The following is a 12387-nucleotide window of genomic DNA, read 5'->3' as shown; positions in this document are numbered from 1 at the left end:
AAAACTACCTAAAGGTGACAAATTCACTCACTGATGGGCATGGACTGATATAAACACTGGCCTAGTGTTTATTTTTACACTCTGAGTTAAATGAACACTGATGATTTTGCTGTGTATAGATCTGTTTTAAAATGGGTTAGGAGGCAATTGCACCTGATAGTCAGAAAATATATCAATAACGAAGTCATTAGTTACTATTGGTCTGCTTACTATAGGTTGGGTAGTGAAGGTAGACACTATGTCCACCCTGGAAATGGATAAGAATATTGATAATAGAATACATAATATATCCTTCTCAATCAAGAAATTTACAAAATTAAACAAAATGCTTCCTGGTTTGGCTGGCAAATCACAGACCAAACAGACCAAAAATCCACAATGGGGCATTTTACAATATAACACAATGAAAATCTCTGTATATTTCAGGCAGTGCATTTGGTGTATTTCCTCTTGAGCCTATATCCTTACATTGATAGGCTACATAATTACATACTTTTAACAGTCATACATTAATAGAGTAATCATGTTGCTGCTTCAGGATCTAACATCTTGACATGGTTCTGGAAAAGGCAGAAAGTACAGAGGTTGTAAGAAAGCTAACAAGAGAAAATCTGGATGTGGGTATTTCTACTTAACCTACCAGTTGTAGTTAGTCTGTGTTTTCTCAGATTGAAGGTATTGGGTGCTACTACTACCCCACCATACACCCTTGTCCACCAGCCCCATTAGGACACCTGACGCTCATCCCTCAGCACCCAAAACTGAAAACATCTATGGAGGTGTTTCAGAGTTGTTTTTAGGTATTCACTTGGTTATTAATATCACAGTGAAATACACAGTACGTAGTAGGGTTACCCAGTAATATCAAGAATATCTGGGAATAGGAAGTAAATGAATAACGCTCTCCAACTACCGTTGATGTGCCTTGAGCAATGCACTTGACCCACAATTGCTGTTCAGTGGTAAACGATAAAATTTTGTGTTTTCACCGGACATTTCCCAGGTTTTAATGTTTGTATCTGTATGAATGTGAAGCAAGTTGTTGCTGGAAAAAAAGCAGACATGTTCAGCAAAACCCATCCCTAGATAAATAAAGGTAGGCTATAAAAAATGAGAACGCATCTTGTCACAGGCCACTAAGGTACAGTTTGTTGCTGTTTTTGTCTCTGTTCAAAGATCAGTGCCAATGTCATTACCACAGAAGTTGAATGGATAGAACGGTCCTTCCACTGTTGGCTATGGTAAATTTGGCTAGTACAGCATAAAATGGCGATTCTGGAGTTTTAAGGGTTAGCTGCTATGTGACAACGCACGTCCGGGCATTCAGGCTGTAAAGTCTGTAACACTTGAGAACTTGAGAACTGTGAAGATGAGTCTGGCAAACTGTCAAAACTTAACTGAAGGCTAATGTAGCTTTATCAAAGATTGTACTTCTCTCTCTAGCTCTTCTAGTCAACGTTAGCATGTTAGCAATCCATGGCAGCAAGAGAAGCTCCTTGTAAAACCTCTTGCCTCAGTGACTTGCCGTAAGTTGGTCTATACAGAAGCTAGCCCAACGGTTCACATAAAAATGCACCGCTCTGACCGTCCTGGAATGTTGATTTAAATGGGAATGGCTGGTTGCTTTTAACTGTTTTTTGAGGGTTTGAGGAGTGGAGAAATGTTCACCTACTGACCTAGAGACCCTCCCTTTTAAAGCTGCTACTGCTACTGAAGGATGTGGTAAAGGAAGGGATTTTGCTGCCAGGTAGCCTATTTGATTTTCTTTCAGCTAGACGTGTTTTTAATGTTTAGAACTGAAATCTTGATTTAATAAATCAGTGAAGCAGACACATTGTGCCAGAATGAAGCAAGTACTGCAATAATCCTTTCCTCCACTTTCACATTTACGTGAGACAGATATAGACGGGAGAAAATGAAGTTAATCAAAGCATCAAAGGAAAAGTTTATTTTTGTGTTTGAAACTACATGTTGACTACCACAGAGTACTCCTTTTGGTTATCAAGTTCTCCACGTAGTGAGGTTAGAAATGAAGATAAAACATATTTAGTACTTTCAGACCACAACCACAAATATTCTTCTCATGATGTAATCAAAATGGAATACAATACAAAACAATTGAAGTGGAAGAAAGAAAAGACGTTGTTGTACTCTACCCTGTCAAACAGAGTCTGAATATACATTTGTGGATACTGAAACCTCTAGGTTTTTAATTCATATATTAAAGAGGTAACAAAAATCAGCAACATTCAAAATGTTCTTCAGTATTTACAACAGTTACACTGTTCACTAATGATATTAAACCACACCTGCAACAGTTCCCATGGGCATAACTGCCACTGTTGCTAAAGACAGACAAGATAAAATAAGCCACTTTCACCAACATAAAAGCCTTCATTAGATTCCATAATGACCAAAATTATGGATGTTGAAATCTTTGTTGCCAGCTCTACTGGAAGCTAGTATAAGACACATCCTGTATGGGCCTTGAAGTTTGGTGAAGTGGCTAAATTTACCTAAGCCCATGTCTTGGTTAAACATCACCAGTATGCTTTTTCTGTGAAGTTGCAATAATGCAACCCTTTTCAACAAATTCAAATTACACAAGAGGTTACATGAATGAACACAATAATTACTACACGATACATTAAAGTAATACAATTTAAAAAAAAAAAGATTTAAAAAAGACTAAAAGAAAATGGTAGTGAAAAAGTTTAGAAGAGGTAGTATGCAAGTATTGTAATTGAATCAATTTGTTTGATGGGGATGATGTTAGCAGGGTTTGGATAGGGTCATAAGTTAAAGTTAAATGTGATTTGCCAGTTTTAGGCAATCATAGCATAACAGAATGATAGAGTCCTCAACCATCTCAAATCAAAACATATTTCAAGTATTTTTAAATATTCTTTCAGCCTAGTTCTTGATTTGACATCAATTTTAGGCATCTTCTCAGTGGTTTTTGGATCATGAGTGCTATCTTGGGGTAAACAGCCAATGAAAACAAGACAAAAAAAAAAAAGTTTGACACTCCATACAGAAATAAACACCATCCAAAATATGTGTGGAGATCTAGCAGATGTTTTTGAATGCACAGTGCTGATTGGGGACCTTCCAATAATAATCAAAAAAGGTATAAATTCAGCTGAAGATCACAAGCAAAAGCTGCCATCAAATGTACTTTATCAAGTCAAATGGTCCACAAGTTCAGATGGGGTATGTGAATTTTCACCATGAGGCCAATTAAAAGTCATCCTGCTAAATTATTCATCTGCTGGACAAATATGTGTCTTGAATTTCCATCAACTTTCCAATACATACTGTATATGGTGTTATGGACAAAGTGCAACTCAATACATTGAACACCTTCAGCTTCAGAGTTAGTTGGTTAATACAGAATCATTGGCAAATGGGCACATTGGAAGGGTTGAGAGAAGCAAGGTTTACAAAGTCTACTTTGGATCTATATTGACTTCTCTCATAAATCCTTAATCCCGAGCTTTTGAAAATCCATTTTGTAGTCTGTCCGTGTATTCAATGTTGGCCAAAATATTCCAAGAATGTAGTTCCAACAATGTCTGCGGATGTGATCCAAGAAACACCAATCCTAAAATGCCCAACATTGAGTAGGAAGGGACTGGTAAACGTTATCCAGGCCGGTGATTGGTTCAGCTGGACATCTGTTTGGTTGAGTCCCATAAACGAAAGGTTCTGGCCGATGATAACGATGTGCTGAAATTTGTTGGTGAGGAGATCAGTTTGAGGTATCAGAGTGCACACTGCCCGGCCCCTCAGTAGGGGAGGTCACTGAGGAAGGTGTGGGGGCATCATGCCAGCCTCCATTAACCTGGTGGAGAGAGAGAGACAGAGAGAGAGAGAGAAAGAGAGAGAGAGAGAGAGAGAGAGAGAGAGAGAGAGAGAGAGAGAGTTAAGTTAAAAGGTTGCAGTTGTAATTACAGCAGTGAGCCTATGTTGCATCTATTTATCATGCAAGTCAAGACAGCACTTAAATAACTACGGAAGCCCTGAAGCCCTGAAAGGCAAGTGTAAGAAATAAAATTAATATTGTGCTTTTTTATATGGATAGTACACTCTGTTCTTGCTTTCCTTTGTCCTGGAAAGTGGAGTGTTTTTTGTTTCTACATACCATAATGATGTTATCAGTGCATGCATGCGTGTACGTGTACTATATATGGTTATGTGTGGTTTTGAGTGATTCTATAGGTGGACATGCAGTTAAAAGTCCGAACTAGTGGGTTTGGTTTTGAGCCAAGTGGGTTTGGCTATGAGCCAAGATTTATAGTTTTGTTTACTTTAACCTATATAAGTGGATCCTGAACTCCGTTCTTTGTCACTTCTTTGTTGCTTGTTTGCAACACTGAACTGAACCATGCATGTCTGAATAAAGAATCCACAGAAGACTTTTGAACCTTGCTTAGTCATTTTGACCCACAATGGGTGAAGTAAATTTTTGCATTTACACAAGGTATTTTTTTTTGCAGCCAATTTCTTGAATTCATTGTAATGTAATGATGCTCAAACGAGTGCTCTTACCAAATGCATATTGTTTACGTAATATAACCAAAACTTTTAATGATACAGTAAAATGTATTTTTTTGCTTAAAAAAAGCTTTGCCACTGTATGGTTTGCTTATTTTAAATGTAATATTTCAAGATAGTACAAACATCTTCTTGATGAGTAAGGATCTCCAGCTTCCTGCTACTTGGCTCATGGCTTGTGCTTCTATGTGACAGACTAGCTCTCCCTGCTGTCATTTAACATATCTTTCATACCTAATACACTCTCCCTCTCTTCAAGTCACACACATCTCCCTCCCCCTAGCTTCATAAATCAGTGTGCAGGGTGTTCTATGAGTATGTGTCATTGGATAAGGCATATCCACATCCTCCTTGCTCTCCCTGAGCCATGACCTAAATAAGAAATGGTGAGTGTGCGAAGGGCGGCGAAAGAAAGTGCAAAACGATGCACTTTGAAGCTGCTAGAGGTTGGCACATCGCTTCCACTGCCCAGGGCAAGACAGGGCGCTCAGCAAAACCAAAATGACACCTTGCTGTCGCTGTGCCTCTAATTACATGAGTTTATTTTCCTCTTTCTCTCACATTAGGGTGTTTGTTGGCATGTCGACTTAGATCTTGGTCAACAACAAGAAAGGCAAGTCTGAAAGGAGTGGTGCTTCTCAGAGTGGAGATAGCAGGACTTGTAAGAATTCTTGTTTTGGTAAATTGTGATTTTTGAAAAAGAAATATAATCCTGCACACTGTCTACACTTGCATGGTGCTTTATTACAATGTTTCATCTGATGAAGGTCCTATGGCCTAGGATGACCAGGCAAAGATGACCATCTTTGCATGATGACGGTCCTCTTTCCAAAGATGTCCAGGTAAAGATGACCGTCTTTGCCGGATGAAGGTCCTATCACCAAAGATGACCAGGTAAAGATGACCATCTTTGCCCAATGAAGGTATGACCAAAACGTTGTAATAAAGCACCATGCAAGTGTAGACAGTGTGCAACATTATATTTCTTTTTCAGTAACTGCCTCTTTGGTTTTTGTCCTACGCACCTGTCACTAAAAGACTTTTAGGTGTGCTAAAGTTCCTATTTTTCTTTAATTTGTGATTTTTGCTATGCAGCTTTGCAATTGCAGTTAGTTGAAGTTAAATCAGAATGAGTGTCATAATAAGAGAAACTTTTTTCATCTTTTTGAGTGTGAACACTGAATCTTGATGTGCATATCTGACACTTCTGCCTACAGTATGTAAGCTTTTATATTGTTAAGACTTACAATAATTATTCAACCCCAAAAAAGTCTTGAAACCAATTTTACAGCCTCTACTGTACAAGGCAAGGTTTTTGTCACGTTCCTGCGTATACAGACACAATTTTGCCTCTGCTCATCTTCCACCCATAAATTAATCTTTGCCATAGTAGCTTTGGATTTTCTGCAGCATTTTAAGGAGGCGCCTTATCAAGCCTCATCAGGAGAGACGATAGTCACATCTGTACAAGGCTGCCAGGCAATTCCACTTTCATCTTTCATTACTGTGATAAGAAGACGGATTGCAAATGCGCTCTCAGAAGCATTTCAGAGAAGTTAAATGAAAACATAGATTCACAACCACAGAACGCCCTTCCTTCCTTTCACACAGTGCTTTTCTACAGAGATATTATGAAATGCATTTGATAAATGGAATGAAGCAAGCTCTTTTTCTCATTTGAATTGCTACGTCTGATAGATATGAGACAGGAGGGTGTGTGTGTGTGTGTGTGTGTGTGTGTGTGTGTGTGTGTGTGTGTCTACATGTGCACCTTAGGATGAAGCCATACATTTATCTTGACCTTCTTTGGAGTGTGTCATCACAGTGAAACCATTCTTAATCTTACTATGTTGTATATTTACTCAGTGGTTTGATCACACTGTTGGCTCTGCTGAACAGAGATTACCCTATTTTATATTATTTAGAATATTATTTTTACAATCTTGCCAACCCCTGCTAGCCCTCTCCCAAATAACTGCATTATAGGGTCTATATTCTCTCTCTATATATATATATTATATATAGGGTTCTGTGTGTGTGTGTGTGTTTTAGAATGTTATTGTGTGTATGTTATAATCTGTGTAATGTTAAGAGTGTTTGTTAGAATCAGTGTGTGTGTTATATCTGTATTGTGTTTGTTAGAATCTGTTAGTGTTAAGAGTGTGTTAGAATGTGTATTGTGTTTGTTAGAAGTGTTAGTGTTAATAGTGTGTGTGTGTGTGTGTGTGTGTGTGTTAGAATCTGTATTGTGTTTGTTAGAATCTGTTAGTGTGTGTGTGTGTGTGTGTGTGTGTGTGTGTGTTAGAATCTGTATTGTGTTTGTTAGAATCTGTATTGTGTATGTTAGAATCTGTTAGAATCTGTGTTAGTGTGTGTGTGTGTTAGAATCTGTATTGTGTTTGTTAGAATATGTTAATATTATATATGTTAAGTGTTAAGAGTGTGTGTTACAATCTGTGTTAGAGTGTTGAGTGTGTGAGTGTGTGTCTGACACACACACACACACACACACATTTTTTCCCAGTGATTTCTGGTGTCATATTCAGTGTGGTGCTCAGTGTTTCTGCAACAAGAGTGCATCTGTGTGTCCATGCAGGAACATGTGCACACTGTGTTTGTGAACTCCTGTTTTGTCTGCCATTCTCCTTCCAACCTCCCATCAGCATCTGCCATCATCATCACCACTGCCATTATCGCGCTCGTCATCTTTGGCCTCGTCATTATAGACAATGACGCGGCGCAGTCATTCATCACTATGGTTACGCGTACTTACGTTGAGGCCATGTGGGCTATACAGGGGATGCCGGAGACCGTCACTGTATCCTACGGTCTGACTGATAGCATGGCGTGTGGTATCCCCCTGGAGGTAGGATGGTGGGAGAGAGAGAGAGAGAGAGAAAGAGACAGGAAAAGAAAGAGAGAATGAGAGAACGAGAAGAGATAAAGACCAAGTGAGAATGAAGTGGAGAGAGACAGCAGAAAAGAAGGAAATGGAAGAAAGAAAGGAGGTTAGAGGACAATTGGAGAGATAAATATAGTGGCTTAAAAACTTCAGTTATATGATGCTTTTTAAAAACCCAAGAGAAGCAGTTTAAGAAGAGAAGAAAACTGCATGAGAAAAGAACTATGAGAATAATATGAATGAAATGGAAGACAAATATTAGAAAAATGCAAATTAAAAGCTTTTCCATGACAATATTAAATGAAAGCAACCCTGTAAAAACACCTAATCCCCCTTAGTTTTCAGTGTAGATTTTTGAAAAAGGCCTAAGAGTGATCAGTAAAAGCCTTAAAATCAGTTCTAAAACACTCATCAGCGACCCCACTCCCCCATCCTGAATGAAAAACAAACATGACAACAATAAACTCGACAGAACAAATACACATGAATTTGGAGTAGGTGAAACACAGGCCAAAATATTATAGATTTCTCTGCTCTAAGGACAACACTGCAAGGTCATTTTGATTATATACAGTATATATTTACTAGTCACCCAGTTTAGATATTTACATTTGAAATGATATTCAGAAAGTGAATATCAAAGTTTTATTTTTAAAGCCAGAGTTGTCACCAAGTCAATTTTGCTCGAGTACCAAGTCAGTCTCAAGTCTTGAGGCACAAGTCTCAAGTCAAGTCCCAAGTCTAAATGTAGATTACCAAGTCAAGTCCAAGTCAAGTCCATGTCATTAATGTCAAGTCTCAAGTCTAAATGTAGAACAGCAAGTCAAGTCAGAACAAATCAAGAGTCCAGTATCAATTTAATATCTTAAAGAAAACTAAATATCTAGGACTTTTCAATGCAATATGGTTTTAATAGGATAAAAACTTGGTAAGAGCATCATGAGTTTGATTTCTAGAATCAGTTTCAACTTCAATAAATTCAATCATTCCATACAAATTCAGAAAACAGAATTTAAATTCAGTCGTCTGCTGGAACAAATCTCATCACTTTCAATCTAAGTCATTTACACAAACACAAGATCTCAAGTCAAGACTTTAGAAACCTTTTCAAGTCATCAGAGTCAAGTCCCAAGTCACCAGAACCCAAGTCAAGTCAAGTCTCAAGTCTTCTCTTCATACAACCTCTGTTTAAAGCACTTGCAGCCTTGACAGTTGTATGTCATCTCTATGCAGATATGCCACGGCACGATGCAAACAACACACAAAACATTAGTGTAGGATAACAATTTTGACAAACAACCAATAATATTAAAGGGCTTGACCCGAGACACTGTAAAATAACACATGACACAAAGAAACAAATAGGAACCAGTGACAAAAAAAGAATTATAGTGTCGTAAACCGAACTGAAAAATGGCAGTCGAGATGAACAAGGAATAGTACGTGACACACATATAGATATACATACAGTCATGACACTGGACAGGTTGAACTAATCCAGTGAAATCGAGAGGTGAAAATAAAATAAATTACATCAACTGCAAGATTTGATGAAAGTGACATAAGGACACAAGAATGGGGATTCCCAGGCCAAGAAGAGCTTGAGTCAGAGCCAAAAGCTTAATTAGTGATGTCCACCTACTGCTGGACATCACTGACAGACACACCTCACACATCTCAAAAACACCTTCATATGTATGAAGGGCTAAATTAAGATGTTTAATTATCATCTTAATTCAGAACTACGCACTTTACAAGATTCTACAACGATTCTAGTAATATGATAAAGTTCACTGATTTATTGCTGAGTGGCCCTCGTGCATGACCTGACTTCCTGGCCCTCGCTGTATTGGGATCCTACCTGGGTTTGCACATTGGCTCCGACTGGAGCCCCCTGGTAAGAGGCCCCATTAAGACTCTGCATGCTCATGAACATGTCCCCCGAGTTTGGGAGGCTAAAAGAAGCGGAGGAACCTGGAGAGGAAGAGATGGAAGCGTCTGAGCAGAAGGGCTATACTGAGAAGGAAAACACACACACACATATGCACACACACACACACACACACACACACACACACACACAAACAGATATACTAACTAACTGAATCAGTGTTTTCCCTAGATTCATTTAGCACTGATGTGAAAAATCCAACAGCGCTCCCAGCTAACTGAAGCTATGTCAAGCTCTACAGTGAGGCTGAAATTTTGAAAAAAATCAATCGTCATGATGGCAAAAACTAGGAAAGGCAGGTTGAAAATAATCACAATTATCCTTTATCGCTTACACTGCAAAAAAAACTCCTCCTTAACGAGTCATTTAGTCTCATATTCAGCCTTTCAAATCTTATTTAATTCTTCCAGTGAGGAGAGATAACTCCACTTGTTTCCAATGCAGCTTCACTTGTTTCAGGAGTTTTCTAGAAATGAGTGTCAGTCTGTTGAAACCAGTCAGAATAAGGCAGATCACTGCACTGCTGTCAAGAAAATGACACTTGATTCTACTAAATTCTTCAAACAAGTTGATTTGCAGTGGAAACTACAGACCATTCTTACAGGAAAATTATTGGCTTAGCAGTCTAGAATTTGTTCTATAGTCCTTATCCTAATAAGTTATAAAGTAAATTATCAAGTTATGGGCCTAAATAGCTATGGGAAATATTTGCAACTTCTGTAAATGAAAAGAAGCAAATTCCATATCATTTTTTATGTTGCCTAATGTAATTACATTAGTGGTGAAATAGCTTTGCCATTATTTTTCAGAAGAAAAGAAAATATTTGAAAAGAAATGTAGGAGCAGGGAGAAAGTGAGACTGCTTTTGGTGGCCTGTCATGTTAGGCATGTTATTAAAATTGTTTTAATTCGCCTACAAAAAAATAACATCCCTCTTTTTTTCTTCGACCGTGAAGTCAAATCAAACCTCAGAGAGCAGCAAAACTGTGTGACCTCATTTGAAATAGGAATGAACAGCAGTATATGCATTCCTTATAGATCTAGGCCTGAAAAAACTTTGTGCCATTACTTGTCAGTGAAATCTACGGAAGAGGATTAGGGCCACATGTGAAAAATTTGAGTTCTGAGTTTAAAGTCAGAATTCTGAGAATAAAGTCAGAATTCTGAGTTTAAAGTTAGAATTCTGAGTTCTGACTTTTTTCTCGGAATTCTGACTTTAAACTCAGAACTCAAATAACTTTTTCGCATGTGGCCCTAATCCTCTTCCGTAGAAACCAAATCCAACTATGCATTAAATAGTAAATTAAATACTGAATACTTCATGCTTTGGACAAGATCCAATTGGATTTTGAGGAAAAGATGCATAGATCAGTATGATCACAGAGCCACCCACAGTAAAACTTGTTCATTGGACTAAGAATAAGGAATCCTATGAATATGGCAAAAAGAGGAGGGCTGGACCCAGTAGAGTGAAGGAGAATAACGGCCTATGCTACATGTTTTTCCCCATGAAGCCTCACAACACAGACAAATTATCATCTCCCAAATGAAAACAAAACTATGAAATGGTCACAATGGAATCACTATGGACCAATGAGATGGATGGGTTTTACGTGAGTAGGATGACAACATATAGGATATTCTACGTGGTAAAGGGCCAGTACCAGTGAACATGTTGGTTAATATGGAGTTTTTGCTCTCAGCAGTATCCAGTTGGAACTCCTCGTCTTTCATCTGGAAGCCTGGGTGGGAAGAGAGAGGAACGGCACCACTTCAAAATCCCTGGACTCTAGTCTTACAATAAGTGACATCACGGTAGTTGAATATCATTTCAGCAGTGGACGTAACTTTGTAACTTTGTAACTTTGCAAACCTTTCCAAAGCTATCAAAAAAGAAGAACATACACTGTGTCCCCAAAAGCTTGGGGACACCTCATTGAATGTTCTATGTTTTTCATTCTCTTAAAGCCATTTTGATCTAAAGGCTTCTGCTTAAATGCTTGAAATGTATTTCTTAGACAAATATAAATAGTGAAGTTGATCCTATGTATACATTTCTTTCCAAAGCCTTTGCCTTTCCATCAAGGCAAAGGGCGACTACTTAAAAGCATCTAAAATATAAGATAGTTTTGATTTGTTTAACACTTTTTTGGTTGCTGCATAATTCCATTTGTGTTATTGCATATAGTTTTGATGTCTTTACTCTTATTCTAAAATGTGAAAAATAGTAAAAATAAAGAAAAATGTGGTGTCCCCAAACTTTTGACCGGTAGTGTATATGTGTCTAATCCGGATGCTGAACAGTAAGATCCACCTAGCAGCCCATATGACACTGCTAATAAGTAAATCTAGACACACAACACCAACTTCTCTACTTGGACAACAAGTGTGTTGAAAATAGAGGTCGACTGATTAATGTGTTTGTTAGTCAGGGCTGATTACAGCTTTCATAAATTAACAGTAATCAGTATATATCAGTGCAAATTATGGTCTATGGCACTGAAAATAGATAATTGCATAATTCCCTGATGCTGTGTGCGGGAGCTGTCTCTCGATATTTGGACGAAGGCTTTTCAAATGTCTGCTCCATATGGCAGTTTGGACTGTGAAAAGTCAAGGAGGCAGTAACTGAATCCTCCATCTATGGATTTGTTTTGGTGACATCACATTTCTTGATCAATTAGGAAAGCACACAAAATGGCAATTGTTTCATCCAATCTGTCAGTGATTCTAGTCATTCACATATAATTAGTATCTTTGTAGGCATATATCTGTCTTCAGTTAGCATTCTTTCATTCGTTTTCCTCCTTCTAGTGCGTGTATCTCTCTCTATCTCAGCTTCAGCACACCCATAGACAACTTTCCTCCTTTACCTCCTCTGATTTAATGCTCTTTCCATCTCTTTTTGCCTTTGATTTGAATAAGCTTTCTTAAAAGACTCGACAAACAAGGTCAGTAGGAGGAGAGAGCAATGTTT

General features: G+C 38.0%; 1 protein-coding gene across 1 annotated transcript in view; it reads right to left on the bottom strand.

Moving 5' to 3' along the window:
- Positions 1-1962: 1962 nt before the first annotated feature.
- Positions 1963-12387, bottom strand: part of pbx3a (pre-B-cell leukemia homeobox 3a) — a 56443-nt gene continuing 46018 nt past the window's right edge. The window contains exons 8-11 of the mRNA XM_071917547.2: positions 11075-11152; positions 9321-9433; positions 7331-7417; positions 1963-3844 (exon numbers count right to left, since the gene is read on the bottom strand). Coding sequence (XP_071773648.1) covers positions 3752-3844; positions 7331-7417; positions 9321-9433; positions 11075-11152 — 371 coding nt within the window. The 3' untranslated portion in view covers positions 1963-3751. The remainder of the gene's footprint in view (positions 3845-7330; positions 7418-9320; positions 9434-11074; positions 11153-12387) is intronic.

Source organism: Centroberyx gerrardi, chromosome 2 (assembly GCF_048128805.1).
Source record: "Centroberyx gerrardi isolate f3 chromosome 2, fCenGer3.hap1.cur.20231027, whole genome shotgun sequence".
Classification (NCBI taxonomy): Eukaryota; Metazoa; Chordata; class Actinopteri; order Beryciformes; family Berycidae; genus Centroberyx; species Centroberyx gerrardi.
Note: the sequence above shows the minus strand (reverse complement) of the source record. Positions and strands in the feature narration are given on the sequence as shown.